This window comes from Lipotes vexillifer, unplaced genomic scaffold, assembly GCF_000442215.2.
Source record: "Lipotes vexillifer unplaced genomic scaffold, Lipotes_vexillifer_v1.1 scaffold216, whole genome shotgun sequence".
NCBI classification, from domain to species: domain Eukaryota; kingdom Metazoa; phylum Chordata; class Mammalia; order Artiodactyla; family Lipotidae; genus Lipotes; species Lipotes vexillifer.
This window is the reverse complement of record NW_006779100.1, coordinates 2,813,620-2,828,736: the sequence shown is the minus strand read 5'-3', so window position 1 is coordinate 2,828,736 and position 15,117 is coordinate 2,813,620. Positions and strand designations below refer to the sequence as shown.

At 48.8% G+C, this 15,117-nt stretch overlaps 2 protein-coding genes across 3 annotated transcripts in view; both read left to right on the top strand.

The window, feature by feature from the left end:
• Window positions 1-1,599: 1,599 nt before the first annotated feature.
• Window positions 1,600-12,782, top strand: PIGS (phosphatidylinositol glycan anchor biosynthesis class S). Of its 2 annotated transcripts, XM_007452416.1 has the most exons (12): window positions 1,628-1,665; window positions 1,947-2,086; window positions 2,171-2,282; window positions 5,574-5,663; window positions 6,085-6,176; window positions 7,842-8,049; window positions 8,332-8,474; window positions 9,192-9,306; window positions 10,202-10,347; window positions 10,907-11,007; window positions 11,795-12,005; window positions 12,364-12,639. In XM_007452416.1, exons 1-12 carry the CDS (start codon window positions 1,632-1,634, stop codon window positions 12,637-12,639), a joined length of 1,668 nt encoding a protein of 555 aa, XP_007452478.1. In that variant the 5' UTR covers window positions 1,628-1,631. The 2 variants fall into 2 exon arrangements, with proteins under 2 accessions (XP_007452479.1, XP_007452478.1); XM_007452417.1 differs by lacking the exon at window positions 1,947-2,086 and having other exon boundaries at window positions 1,600-1,665; window positions 12,364-12,782.
• Window positions 12,783-14,753: 1,971 nt separating this feature from the next.
• Window positions 14,754-15,117, top strand: part of UNC119 (unc-119 lipid binding chaperone) — a 6,047-nt gene continuing 5,683 nt past the window's right edge. The window contains exon 1 of the mRNA XM_007452415.1: window positions 14,754-15,041. Within this exon, the coding sequence (XP_007452477.1) occupies window positions 14,819-15,041 (223 nt within the window). The 5' untranslated portion in view covers window positions 14,754-14,818. The remainder of the gene's footprint in view (window positions 15,042-15,117) is intronic.

The window sequence follows — 15,117 nt, the reverse complement described above, 5'->3', positions numbered from 1 at the left end:
GGGGGGGGGGGGGCACACCCAGTCACCATTCTCAGCTCAGGCTCTTGCTGTTGATGTCCGAGGCTGGAGCGTGGCAGTATGGAGGGCTGTGAGTCTTTCGGGAACTGCCACTTCAGAGGCACTTGGCAGCAGGTGCAGAAGGATGGAGTGAGGCAGGACTCAAGCTACTTCTGAACGCAGCTTTTGCCCATGACCCCAAACTGGGATAAGAGGCGATGGGAGGAGTCTCTCACCTCTCAGCTGTGTTAGGCCTTAATGAGGCTTGACACATTTCACCAGGGGGAGCCACTGCAGAAGGAGCACCTGGGTTGCCCAACAGGGAAAATCCCCAGGGCTCAGCGATGCCCGACACAGCAGGTTATCTAGCAGGTTGCCGAGAGCTGTTGCTCACTCCCAGTTGGGATAGATAGGGGCACAGAGGGAGCCAATTTAAGGGTCTGGGCACGAGCAGACCTGGTGAAGTCTCATAATGAACTTTGACCACTTAGCTTGGACGTGGGGCTGTAGGTGGAGCACCTGGGTCTATCTGAGCAGATGAAAAGATGAGAGAACCTGCTGTGTGTTCTGTGTGAACTGGGGAGGCCATGCTCTGTGTGAAGTGCACAACCAATGCTCCGCCGAGCTAATTATTGCAATATGGGAGTGTAGGCCCATTGTGGCCTGATCTTGTATTAATAAAAATCGCTCAAACTTAACATAGCAGTCTCCTGCCAGGCCCTATTCTAATCACTTTACAGTTGTTAACTCATTTACTACAACAATTCTACATAAAGTAGATACTATTGCTATCCCTATTTTATTTATTTATTAAAACAATTTTATCTTTCTTGGCCACGTCACGGGGCATGCGGGATCTTAGTTCCCCGAATCGAACCCACGCCGCCTGCAGAGTCCTAACCATTGGACAGCCAGGGAATTCCCTGCTATCCCTATTTTAATATGAGGAAACAAGCACAGAGAGATTAATTAACTTCTCAAGCTCACTCAGGTAAAGTGGTGAAGCTGGGATTTGAACCCAAGTGATGAGGATCATCCAGAATTCTGCGCTCATGAATTTTCAAGAATTTTAAGTGAGGTATTCAGACTTTAACAAGTAGTAAATGGATTCAAATGAATTTTAAAAATATTAAATGAGCTAAATATCCTAAAAAGGTACTATTAGCTTGCTCCTCCGAAAGAGGAGCTCTATAATAGGGACGATAAACAATGATCGTGATAAGCGACTTTCCGTGTGCTCTTTCCATGAATGACCTCATTTTAGTCAAGTATCTCCATTTTTCAGATGAGAACACTGAGACTTACAGCTTCCCGTGGTCTCCCGGCTAGTATTTAACAACTGAAGAGTTTGCGCTCTTATTCCCTGGGCTAGGAGTGGGTTCCACAAGGAAGCGGAGGGTGTCTTCCAGCAAAACCGAAACCCGCACAGCTCCTCAAGCGCCGGGTCAGCGTCCTTCCAAGCTCTGGGAGAAGCTCTCTGCGCACCCCGCCCACCCTTCGTCGGTTTTCGTCTGGAGTGCCGCTCGTGATTGGTCGCGATCGCTGCCGTGGGCACGGCCACTCCTTGCGGGTTTCCGATTGGGGGAGGCCTACGCAGCTCCTCCCGTCGGCGGCAAGAGTGGTTGGAAGCGAGTATGGCGGCCCCGGGGGCCGCAGCTACAGACCTAGGTGCGGCGGCATTCGGGAGGGGGCTGCGGCTCGCGGATTGCGAGGGAGGAATGCTGGGGTGGGGACTGTGTTGTGCCAGAGGTCCCGCGGATGGGGGTTCGGGGTTCGTCTCAGACAGCATCCCTTCAGACTAGGGTCCGGGCCCCTCGCCGGGGAATCCCTTCGAGTGCGGGCTGAGAGATTCTGAGTACAGGTTGCCGGGGCTCCTCCGCGTCGGGGATGGGGCCGGCACGCGAGCCCACCTCTGGCGGCGCCTCAGTGGATCCCCCCCGTGTCCCCAGAGGTGGTTCGAGGCAAGCGCGCCGCCCTCTTCTTCGCCGCGGTGGTCATCGTGCTGGGGCTGCCGCTCTGGTGGAAGACCACGGAGACCTACCGGGCCCCATTGCCTTACTCCCAGATCAGTGGGCTGAATTCCCTGCAGGTAAGACCTCAGCGGTGGAGGACCAGGGGACAGCCCACCGGCAAGATGGAGACTCACTGATGGCCCTAATGCTTCTTCCCGCAGCTCCGGCTCATGGTGCCGGTCACTGTCGTGTTTACCCAGGAATCAGTGCCATTGGACGACCAGGAAAAGCTGCCCTTCACCGTTGTGCATGAGAGAGAGATCCCTCTGAAGTGTGAGTTCCTGATCAGGGCTGCCTTTCTGGTCTGAGTTCAGTCCGCAGATAGGTTGGATAGGAGGAGCATGGGTATCCCGTAAAGGTGATTACAAACTTGTTAAAAGGCCACTTTGAATGAACAGTGTGTTTGCTAAGAAAAAAAGCAGCTTTAAATTCAGTATTCACCATTAAAGGGGCAGTTTTATTCATAAAACAGTTGTGCTACCTGATCAGAAGTAGGTGATGCTCATTACGGGATAGGGGAGGATGTGGGATGTAGTGGAATGAACACAGGGCTTGGAATCAATTTGGACTTACATACAGGCCTTATTCAGTTTACATTAAATACTTTACGGAGTGTTAGGCACGTAGGTATCAGGAATTTGGGGATGAATAAGAAATTGATATTGGTTTCAAGAAATTCATAGGTAGGGGAGAGAGACAAAGAAATCTCAGAAGTATATAAGTATATAAGAAACAGATTGTACGTAAGAAAGAAACTATAACTGTCTGGAGGAAAGAAAGGTAGAGAAGGTTTTGAGGGCTGTAATTTTTTCATTTTTTTTTTTTTTTTTTTTTTTTTTTTTTTTTTTTTGCGGTTCACGGGCCTCTCCCGTTGCGGAGGAGGGCTGTAATTTTTAAGCCAGATTTTTAAAGGATGTGTAGGAATTCAAGTTAAATAAGGAGGAGAGGGAGGGATAACACTAGTTAGTAATAATGATAGCTAATATTAGTTGTCCATTATATGCCAGAAACTCGGTGAAACACTTTACACGTGTTGCCTCATTTAATCCTAACATTATGATCCCCATTTTAAGTCTCTTGTCTCTTTTATTATATACCAGCTCTCCCTACCCCATCCCAATATACTTGTTTTCATTGATTTGTTGGAGAAACCAGGTCATTTGTTTGATAGAACATCTCACATTCTGGATTTGGCAGATTTCTTCCTCTTGGTTTCATTTAACTTATTTCTCTAGTATCCATATTTCTTATAAACTGGTAGTTAGATCTAGAGGTTTACTTAAAATCAGTTTTTAAAAAAAATTTTTTTTAAATTTATTTATTTCTTTAATTTATAATTTGGCTGCGTTGGGTTGTCGTTGCTGCTCGCGGTCTTTCTCTAGTTGCAGCGAGCGGGGGGCTACTCTTTGTTGTGGTGCAAGGGCTTCTCATTGCGGTGGCTTCTCTTTTTGCGGAGCATGGGTTCTAGGTACTCAGGCTTTGGTAGCTGCAGCACGCGGGCTCAGTAGTTGCAGCGCATTGGCTCAGTAGTTGTGGCTCGAGGGCTCTAGAGCGCAGGTTCAGTAGTTGTGGCGCACGGGCTTAGTTGCTCTGCAGCATGTGGCATCCTCCTGGACCAGAGCTCGAACCTGTGTCCCCTGCATCGGCAGGCGGATTCTTAAGCGCTGCGCCGCCAGGGAAGTCCTAAATTTATTTTTTGGCCGCACTTCATGGCATGCAGGATCTTAGTTCCCCGACCAGGGATCGAACCCGTGCCCCCTGCAGTGGAAGCACAGAGTCCCAACCACTGGACTGCCAGGAAATTCCCCTGATTGTGGTTTGGATTTTTAACATCTTTATTGGAGTATAATTGCTTTACAATGTTGTGTTAGTTTCTGCTGTATAACAAAGTGAATCAGCTATATGTATACATATATCCCCATATCCCCTCCCTCTTGCATCTCCCTCCCACCCTCCCTATCCCACCCCTCTATGTGGTCACAAAGCACCGAGCTGATCTCCCTGTGCCATGCAGCTGCTTCCCACTAGCTCTCTATTTTACATTTGGTACTGTATTTAGGCACATATATGCAATGGAATATTACTCAGCCATAAAAAGAAACGAAATTGAGTTATTTGTGGTGAGGTGGATGGACCTAGAGTCTGTCATACAGAGTGACGTAAGTCAGAAAGAGAAAAACAAATACTGGATGCCAGCACATATATGTGGAATCTAAAAAAAAAAAAAAACAGTGGTTCTGAAGAACCTAGGGGCAGGACAGGAATAAAGACGCAGACGTAGAGAATGGACTTGAGGACATGGGGAGGGGGAAGGGGAAGCTGGGAAGAAGTGAGAGAGTGGCACGCTACCCATGTTCAGTTTTTTAGGCAAGAATACTTTACAGTTGGTGTGTTGTATTTCCTATCGTGTTATATCATGTAGTGGCCTGGTTGTTTCATTTTGGGTGATACAAAGATGATTATTTAGTTCATATATTGTCAGCTTGATTTCTGTATTTTAGTTCTCTGTCAACCTTTCACCTGATGATTTTAGCATCTGTTGATACTGGAATCCATTTCATTAGGTTGCAAAATGACAATTTTTAAATTCTGCCATTTCTTCTGCATTCTTCTGGCATTCTGTAAAGAAGAACTTTCCCAATAAATTTTAGGTTCAGCTTGTCAAGTTCCAGGTGGCGAAAAAAATCCCTTTGGGATTGCCTTACATATTTAGGTTAACTTGGAGAGAATTGATATTCTGAGAATATTTAGTTTTTCCATCTAGGAGCCTTGTATGTGTTTCCATTTTATTCAGATCTTCTTTTATGTCCTTGAGTAAAGTCCTGTTTTTTTTTTTTTTTCTTACGGTTTTGTACATGTATTCCTGGATATTTTTATACTCTTTGTTGTTACCACAATTGGGGTTTTTAAAAGTACTTGCTTTTTTAATTAGATATTTCTGGTATTTATTAGAAAGCTACCCATTCTTGCATTTTCTTATAATAGTTTTTTAGTTGGTTCTCTTTGATTCCCTTTGAAAATAATTATGTTACTTCAAAAAGTGGCCATTTTGTCTCTTTATTTCAACTATCCATATTTCTCTTTTTTCACTTATTGCATTGGTCAGGAACTTCAGGAAGAACAGTGCTGAATAATAGGGGAGATAGCAGGCATCCTTGTTTTCGTGCTAATTTTAATGGAACTCTAGTGTTTTGTCATTAAGTGTGCATCTTATTTTTATCAAGAATGTTCACTGAGTTTATCTTGAGACATCTGTTGAAATCATCATATGGTTTTCCTCCTTTTACCTACTAACGTAATGAATATTGTAATAGATTTCCCTGTGGGGAGGGTACTTCAGGCTGAAGGTGCACAGCGAGAGGCAAGAGCTGGGCAGGTGGAAGAGGTGGAGTGTCATGTATTTATATCATCCATGCAGAAATCATTAGAACTGGCTGTTGCTTCTTGGTATTTCTCTGCAAACAATCATCTTGCTCTCCTCGGACACTGGACATCATTAGGGCTGGAAGGGTGGGCAGAATCTGACACTTGCTCTTCTCATCATGCTTCTTTCTTTTCTCTAAGACAAATTGAAAATCAAATGCCGTTTCCAGAAGGCCTATCGGAGGGCTTTGGATCACGAGGAGGAGGCCCTGTCACTGGGCAGTATACAAGGTACTAGGAGGGGTGATCATTTTAACAGGAAGCCCTCTTTTTCCTTCTGATCTCCAAGTGTGTAGTTTCCATATCTTGTCCTTTGTGTGTGGGGGGTGGGGGCGCTATGCCGTGCGTCCTGCAAGGATCTCAGTTCCCTGACCAGGGATTGAACCTGGGCCACGGCAGTGAAAGCTTGGAATCCTAACCACTAGGCCACCAGGGGACTCCCTCCATAACTTGTCTTAACTCCAAAATCTCTCTGGGAAAGCTGGGAATGAGATACCTTGTGTCTCAGCCTGGGCCACCAAGGGCCAAGCCTGGCCACAGTGTCAGCTGGGTGTGAGCAGGAGGTGGAGTGATGGGTTAGGCACCATGTGGGAGCCAGAGGGAGAGGGAATGGTGTTTGCGCTCCTGGTACACCACCTGTTCTTGTCCCCAGAGGCAGAAACCATGTTTGCTGAGCCATCGGAGCAAGCAGAGGGCTCCCTGACAGTGTACGTGATCTCTGAACACTCCTCACTTCTCCCTCAGGTAGGGTGAGCAGAGAGGCTGCGGACATGCCTTCTCCCTTCAGCCGTCCTCTCCTAAGTCTCCTCCTTGCAGTATTGCTGCCCATTCCTTCCGTTTGCTACAGAAAACTCTCCTCAAGTATTTTTAAAAAAGAATGCAGGGCTTCCCTGGTGGCGCAGTGGTTGAGAGTCTGCCTGCCGATGCAGGGGACACGGGTTCGTGCCCCGGTCCGGGAAGATCCCACGTGCCGCAGAGCGGCTGGGCCCGGTGCTCCGCAACGGGAGAGGCCACAACAGTGAGAGGCCTGCGTACCGCAAAAAAAAAAAAAAAAAAAAAAAAAAAAAAAAAAAAAAGAATGCAAATAGGGATTGTTTTCATTGACTCTGGGTCTTTTTAAATCCAAGGCTTGCATGTGGTTAAAGTTCCATTTAAAAAAAAAAAATTTATTTATTTATTTATTTGGGCTGCATTGGATCTTCTTTGCTGCACGCAGGCTTTCTCTAGTTGCGGTGAGTGGGGGCTACTCTTCGTTGAGGTGCGCGGGCTTCTCACTGCAGTGGCTTCTCTTGTTGCAGAGCACAGACTCTAGAGCTCAGGCTCAGTAGTTGCGGCACACAGGCTTAGTTGCTCTGTGGCATGTGGGATCTTCCCGGACCCGGGCTCGAACCCATGTCCCCTGCATTGGCAGGCGGATTCTTAACCACCGCACTATCAGGGAAGTCCTAAAGTTCCAATTTAAAGTGGAAAAAAAATCAATAGGGTTAAAGAAGCTGGTTTGAATGGGCTGTGATGATAATATGAGCAATACATTGACCTTTTCAGTTTCTGAGCAAAAGGCTTGGTGGGAGCTGTACCAGCTACCATTTTATTTTTTAATTTATAATGAAATATTTAATTAGTACAGAAAGATGAAGGAAAATTTTAATAAACATCCATGTACCCACCCCCAGCTTGCAAACTATAATACAGCCCTCTGCATCTCCATGATTATATCCCATTCCCTTGCAGCCAAAGGTGACCACAGTTTTATGTATCATTTTCATATTTTTCTTTCAAGTTTTATCACGTATATCTCTGTAAACAATATGTTTAATTTTATATATTTTTGAATTTTATATAAATGCCGTAATGAAGTGCATGTTCTTCTCTAGTTTTCATTTTGCTTGACCTTTATGTTTGAATCATCTATGATAATATGTCGAGTTGAATCTAATGCATTCATTTAAAATTCTGTCTAATGTTTCATTGTATAAACTTATCACAATTTATCCATTCTCTTGCTGACAGGCACTTGGATTGTCTCCAGTTTTATCCTATTACAAATAATGCTGCTGTGAAAATTCTTGTACTTGCCTCTTTGCCATTTGCCATTTACTTATATCAAACTTCCCAGTTGTTTGTTTATTCTTGCTCAGCATGCCGTCTCTTAGTTTCCAGCCCGTGAAGATATAGCTGTTGCCTGCACCTATGTCAACTGGGAAGGAGAAGGGAACTGAAATGAATGAAAACACTCGTATATACCCATAGCTCAGAAATGTTGACATAATAGTTCTCAATGAATCTAGAGAGAGGTGCAGGCCTGTTGGTCGGTGGCAAAAGGCCAGATTCTCAAAGACAGGAGCCAGAGTGCTCTTCTGCTTTCTTCCCTGAGCCGTGGGCATTCTGTCCCTTGCTTGCCCCTCATAGGACATGATGAGCTACATTGGGCCCAAGAGGATGGCAGTTGTGCGGGGGATAATGCACCGGGAGGCCTTTAACATCATTGGCCACCGTGTAATCCAAGTAGCCCAGGCCATGTCTTTGACTGAGGACGTGCTTGCTGCAGCCTTGGCTGACCACCTCCCAGAGGACAAGTGGAGCTCTGATAAGAGGCGGCCTCTCAAGTCCAGCTTGGGTAGGGTGACCGGGCTGTGCCACGGGAAGGGAGAGGGAAATGAATTATGTGGAGACAGTGGGGCAGGAGGGGAATCTGCATGCAAATGCTTCACTCCTTTCTTCTGTAGTTTCATCTTTTTCTTAAAGCACTCAGTGTTCCTCATCCCAGTTTTATCCTCCCTTTGCGTCCATGATGGCAACCAGCCCCATTTCAGAGGAGAACCAAGTTCAACTCAGCCAGGGCTACAGGCTGCCTTTGATCCACAGATGCCTCTGGCTTCCCTGACTCCTGTTTTTATAGGCTATGAAATCACCTTCAGTTTACTCAACCCTGACCCCAAGTCCCACGACGTTCACTGGGACATCGAGGGGGCTGTCCGGCGCTATGTGCAGCCCTTCCTGAATGCCCTCAGGGCTGTGGGCAACTTCTCTGTGGACTCTCAGGTGAGACTGGGAGCAAGCTGAGGAGCCCTTTTCCCCGCTGCACCATCCTTTTCCAAGTCCCTCCATATTTGGCATTTACAAGTGTAGTCTGTTCTTCCAGCTCTTTGAGCTTGCTGATTTGCCAGGAAATGCCTGTGTATGTATATGGTTCTGGGGTCTACTTTTCCTCCTTGGTGTCCAGCTTGGGGAGTTTTGTCAATGCTTGTTAAAAAAGTAACGTCCTTATGGCTCCCTCTGGAACTGTATTCACCAGTTGTGCCATCCTAAAAATTTATTAAAAAACAAACAAAAAAACTTCCTGAAATAGGTTAATGTAGAAACAATAAAGATGTGATGAATGTAGTCTTCTGAATTACACAGTGTCCTTTTAGGGAAAAGGTGAGAGAAATTTTTATCAGGTCTTGGTAGTGGGAGGAATTACTTCTGAATAACTGATTTGATTTGATCTTGTGGACACTGAATTATGTTATTCTTTGTTTAGGCTGTGAGAAAGGCTGGTAAAATAACGTGGTGTTCAAAACATGGATTTAGTGTGTTAACTTTACCCTTAGCTTTGTTATTTTTTTCCCTACTCCTGCTTTCTCTCGGCCTTGATTTTTGTCTCTTATATTTTGCCCTGCCTCATGGTTATCTTTTTAAGGCACCTCAGATCTTTTGGGGGGACAAATTGGAATATAGCTCAGTAGACAAATAGCATGCTCCCTCTTTGCTCTACAGATCCTTTACTACGCAGTGTTGGGGGTAAACCCCCGCTTTGACCCAGCTTCCTCCAGCTATTATTTGGCCGCACACAGCCTCCCCCATGTCATCAACCCAGTGGAGTCCCGGCTGGGTAAGCTCCTGACGATGAGGGTCTTTCTGCCAGGCCGGGGAAGGACCCTGAAGGCTCAGCCTGGGGTGGGAGGCGGGTTGTATATAGCGATGGCTCCCAGGTTGGGTTGGTCCAAGGGCGTTGAGGAGGTGCTGGGCATTTAGGCTCCTTTTTCACGATAGTCTGTTGACATCTCCATCTCCACACTGTCACATCCAAAAGCATTGATTAAACATTCCCAACACTTTTTATAAACAAATGGATAGGCTGCGTCTCCCTCCCTGCAAGCCATCCAGGAAAAATATGGCCACACGTGTAGGAAAGACGACAGCAGAAGCACATGAATGCAGAATTTGAATTGACAGTTCTGCTGATTGAGGCTGAGGAACCTTGAAGCTGGGCCTCCAGTTTTTCATTTTGGCGCTGGTACCTCAGGAGAGTAGGTAGTACAGTACAGTAGAACGGTAATAGAGGCAAACCAAAGGGAGTGTATCACTACTTGTGGAATTTTAGGCGTCAGGGTTAGGCCAGTGTGGACCAAGGGGTATGGGTGGGGCAGCACATGAGGCCTTGGTGAATCCCTCCTCCCTCCCTGCTTCCCTCCTTCCCTCCCTTCTTTCCTACAAGGCCCAAGGGACTGCTTTATGGCACTGCCGAGAAAGGTGGGAGGCTGTTGGAGGAGAGGCGATTTGGGGGCAGTTTGAGGCTGAGGACTGCACTTCATGTATGTGGCACATCTCGGGAGAATGCTGAGGTTCTTTACCACAGAAACCCAGGCCTGGAGGATATCCTAGTGATTATCAGTTGGGGAAAATGAGGCCCAGAGTGAGTGACCAGCAAGTTAGAGGCTGACCTAGACCTAAGTTCTAGACCCAGCGTGTTTGGTGTGCTGACTCCCCTTCTCTTTGTGCCACAGGATCCAGCGCTGCCTCCCTTTACCCGGTGCTCAACTTTCTACTCTATGTTCCTGAGCTTGCCCACTCCCCCCTGTACATTCAGGACAAGGATGGGGCTCCAGTGGCCACCAACGCCTTCCACAGCCCCCGCTGGGGTGGCATTATGGTATGGTCACATCACGGAGACCCCAGAGCCCAAACGTCAGGGGTGTTCATTGAGACTGTTCCTTCTGTTGTTCCTCTGGTGTCCTCTGTGGCCCAGCCTGGGTTGGGGTTGGTGGTGAGGTGCTGTGAGCTCGTGCCCCCCACCGCCCCCCGCCAGCCCTACTGCTTCCTATTTCCATCAGTGTTTATATAGTAGGACCCTTTTGCACTTGCAGTTTGCGCTGACTTAGGACTATTCTGTGTATAAATTAGATCTTGGCCCTGTTTGTGGGAGTCTTAACAAGGTTGGGAATGTTGTCTCCTCTGTTGGATTGGAGTTTCTCATGGGCAGGAACTGTAAAATGGAATTAAAAATATTTCTTTAACAAGAGATTTTTGAGGGAGTAGAGGAGATAATTTATATAAAGCTCCTAATAGCAGGTATTCCAAAACTATTAGGTTTGTAATTTTTAAAGAGCACAGAGTATGTCTTCCTTTCCTCTCATGGCCTCCAGAGTGTCTAGGGCAGAGCTGTGCATGGTCCTGGCGTGATGTTGAGGCACCCTTATTTCCCCCTGCAGGTATACAATGTGGACCCCAAAGCCTACAATGGCTCGGAGCTGCCGGTGAGAGTCAAGGTGGACATGGTGCGGGTGATGGAGGTGTTCCTGGCTCAGTTGCGGTGAGGTTCTGGGGGATCCACTTGGGGGCGAGGCCACTGAGACTGACCACAGTCTCCTGGGCTGACTGCAGTAAACCCTCACTTGGCAGGGATACCTTGGCTGTGCCTGGAGCCCCAAGGAAACCAAGAAAGGTTTCCAAGGATCACTTCATCCTTCTCTTAAGAAAGACTAGTTGTTGACAAAAAGCGTTTTAGGAAAAATAGGCTCATGAATGTCAGGTCCATAGGCTGTGATTAGGGATGCTTAAGAAAATAGCTGTTAATTCTTGTGCAAACGGATCTTTTGATAGTGGCTTCCTGATGCCCTGTGTTGAGTATTCTAAGGCTGTGTCTGGGTTCATCAGGAAAAAGGATTCTGATTGATTAGCAATGTCTGCCATGGTGAAGGAATAGAGAGGCACAGCACGCATGCCTTGTCAGAGGTGGTCCTGGATCATCCCTTAACTAAGGCTCAGGGGCCCCATTTGTCCAAAGAGAGGGTAGACAGGGTGAGGGGATTAAACTAGTTGGTGTTAATTAGAAATATTTTTGCCATGGAACCTTTTTTCACACAAGATCTTAGAATATAGAAACAATATAGAAACAGGTAAAAGTGAAAAACCACTGGTTAAAGTGGGGCTTGAGGCTCTGTGTTACTTAGTGTTGCTGCTCACCCCCTAAGACGCTAAGGCACTTCCTACAACCCCTGTGGTTCTGGGTGAGATCGAAAATCCTAATAGTTATTCTAGGAATCCTAACCATCTTCTCCCACCTTCTGCCCCTTTGACCTTCTTTGCTGTTCCTACAGGTTGCTCTTTGGGATTGCTCAGCCCCAGCTGCCTCCAAAATGCCTGTTTTCAGGGTCTAAGAGTGAAGGGATAATGAGCTGGGAGCTGGACCGGCTGCTCTGGGCTCGGTCAGTGGAGAACCTGGCCACAGCCACCACCACTCTCACTTCCCTGGCCCAGCTTCTGGGCAAGATCAGCAACATTGTCATCAAGGACGATGTGGCATCTGAGGTAAGCAGGCAGGGGATGGATTCTGTGGCCTAGGACTGGAGTGGCCAGCAGGGCCCAGGGTGTGGTGAAACCAGAGAGCCATTTGAGGTCCAGCGGATGTGTGGGCATGCCATCCTTGAGTGCCCAGGCTTCCTCTAGAGGTCAGTGCCAGCTCCCTAGTAAGGAGTCTAAGTGCGGGTGTGAGGTGTTAAGCAGGCACTAAGAAGATACCCCCTAGCCCTTTTATACCGGCCTTCGTATATCCTGGGCGAACTCCAGGCAACCTGCCTGGTAGACGGAAGACACAATGAGGCCCTCTCCCACCCTCCCCACCAGCCGATGCCTAGGACGTTTTGGTAACCCCCTGCCCCCTTCCTAGGTGTACAGGGCTGTAGCTGCAGTCCAGAGGGCAGCGGAGGAGTTGGCCTCTGGACACCTGGCCTCCGCCTTCGTTGCCAGCCAGGAAGCTGTGACATCCTCAGAGCGTGCCTTTTTCGATCCCTCGCTCCTCCACCTCCTCTATTTCCCTGATGACCAGAAGTTTGCCATCTACATCCCACTCTTCCTGCCTATGGCCGTGCCCATCCTCTTGTCCCTGTTCAAGATCTTCCTGGAGACTCGAAAGTCCTGGAAAAAGCCTGAGAAGATAGACTGAGCAGGACAGCATCACAGTAGGAAGCCTTCCTTTCCAGCCAGGAGGGGAGGTGTTAGATTGAGCGGCACATAATGGGGCCTGCCACAAATGACTTGTCTCCAGCCTGCTCTGTTGCTACTCCAGCAGTCAAAGTATAACACTCCTTCCCGTTCTTCTGACTCAGGTCCCTCCCACTCTTCATCCCCCCACCCCCCACCCCCCTATCCTCAAAAGACACATCATGTGGGCCTCCTTTCCCGGCCTGAACTTGAAGGCCCTTTTCTGCCTCCCTCTGGAGCAGGGGCAGCTTGTGCTTCTGCCCTGTTCCTCACAGTCCTCTTGCACTGAGAGGGAGCATTAGGGGAAAGCCCTGGGTTGGATTCTCAAATAGGGGGCCCTGCCACAAATGACTTGTCTCCAGCCTGCTCTGTTGCTACTCCAGCAGTCAAAGTATAACACTCCTTCCCGTTCTTCTGACTCAGGTCCCTCCCACTCTTCATCCCCCCACCCCCCACCCCCCTATCCTCAAAAGACACATCATGTGGGCCTCCTTTCCCGGCCTGAACTTGAAGGCCCTTTTCTGCCTCCCTCTGGAGCAGGGGCAGCTTGTGCTTCTGCCCTGTTCCTCACAGTCCTCTTGCACTGAGAGGGAGCATTAGGGGAAAGCCCTGGGTTGGATTCTAGGGCCCTTCCCTCCACGCTTCTCTCTAACCCCTCAGGGAGAGCCCTAGCACTGCTCTCATAGAAGGGGCCAAGCACCTGTCACCTCTGGGACCTTCTCCTTGACTCCCCTCCCTCCTGGCTGGCTATACCTGTTGTGTGCAGCCTGATGCTGGGTGTGGCAAAGGTTCCCTTCACCCTTTCATAGAGGCAGTGTGGTGAGCGGGGAAAGTTCTGGACTTGGGATTAAACATGCCTGAATTCAAACCCTTGCTTCTGTACTTAATCATCTGGGGAGCTTTGAACAAGCCACTTAATCCTCTCTGAGCCTCAGTTTTTCATTTGTTAAAATAGTACTAATGATACCTCCCCTACAAGGTGGTTGTGAGGATTAAATGTGATGAGCATGTGATAGTATCTGGCATATTCTGGGCTCTCAAGAAGCATTGGTTGAATGTGAATTGGAATGATATGAAGTATGAATATACCTTTCATTCTTCATTCGTGTGTAAGTAATGGTTTCCTGGTGTCTGCCCTCCTGCGCTCACTGGTCCATTTTGCTTCCACCTGGCCATGTGCCCTTCTTGCCTCGATGTCCTGGAGGGCCCTGTGGTGGCTGGACATTGTAGGCTATTGTCCTTCGGTATGTCCTGGGTTGTCTAGCAGGGGGTCTGGGAGAGAATAGCTTGTACCAGTGTAAGCCCTCAGATACTAACTGATTCATAAATTCAAAAACAGAACATACAGTTGACCCTTGAACAACATCGGGGGTGGGGTGCCCACCCTCTGTGCATTCAAAAATCAGAGTATAATTTATATTTGGCTCTGTTGATCTGCAGTTCCATATCCAGAGATTCAGCTAACCTCCCATCATGTAGTACTGTAGTATTTTCTACTGAAAAAAATCCACAGATAGGTGGACCCACGCACTTCAAACCCATGTTGTTCAAGGGTCAACGGTATTGAGCACAGGCTGCACGGGGCACTGTGCTAGGTGCTGGGTATTATAGAGAACAAAGACAGGATCTCCACTTTCACCGGCGGCGTCAGTGAGCAAATGAAACTAATTTCAGATAATGCATTAGAAAGAAAAAAACAGGCTGATCAGATAGTGCCTGGGGGTGTTTGAGAGGGTCTCTGAGCAGATGACATTTGAGCTGAGACCAGAAGGACAAGAGGAGGCCATCTGGGGGAAGAGCATCCCAGGCAAAGACCCTGAGGTGGGAACTTGCTTGCGGGGCAGAGGGAGGGGCGGAGTGGCTAGAGCACGGCGAGTAAGAAGGAAAAGGTAGCCAAGACCCCTTAAAATCCCTATCGAAAAAATGAAAGAAGCCCAGGGCGGGCCGCCTCCCTGCCCCGGGTGAGTAGCCCAGGTGGGCGGGCTGTGGGCGGGGCCAGTACCGGGCCCACCCTGGGGGCGGGGCGGTACCTGGGGCCCCTGCCCGGCCGGGGGCGGGGCTGCGGACGCTCCCCCTTCCCTCGGTTCCAGACGGCGCAGGCAGCCGCCGCGGCAGCAAGCTGGCTGCGGCCCCGCGAGGCCATGAAGGTGAAGAAGGGCGGCGGCGGCGGGGCCGGGACGGGGGTGGAGCCCGCTCCAGGGGCCTCGGGCCGGAGCTTGGAGACCAAGACGGAGCTGCAGGCGGAATCCGAATCCGGGTCCGAGTCGGAGCCGGAGGCAGGCCCGGGGCCCAGCCCGGGGCCGCTGCAGAGGAAGCAGCAGATCGGGCCGGAGGACGTGCTGGGGCTGCAGCGGATCACGGGCGGTGAGCACCCGCGAGGGAGCGCCACCCGCGGGCGGGAGCGGGAGAGCACGAGAGGGGGCCCTCGAGGCGCGCGGAG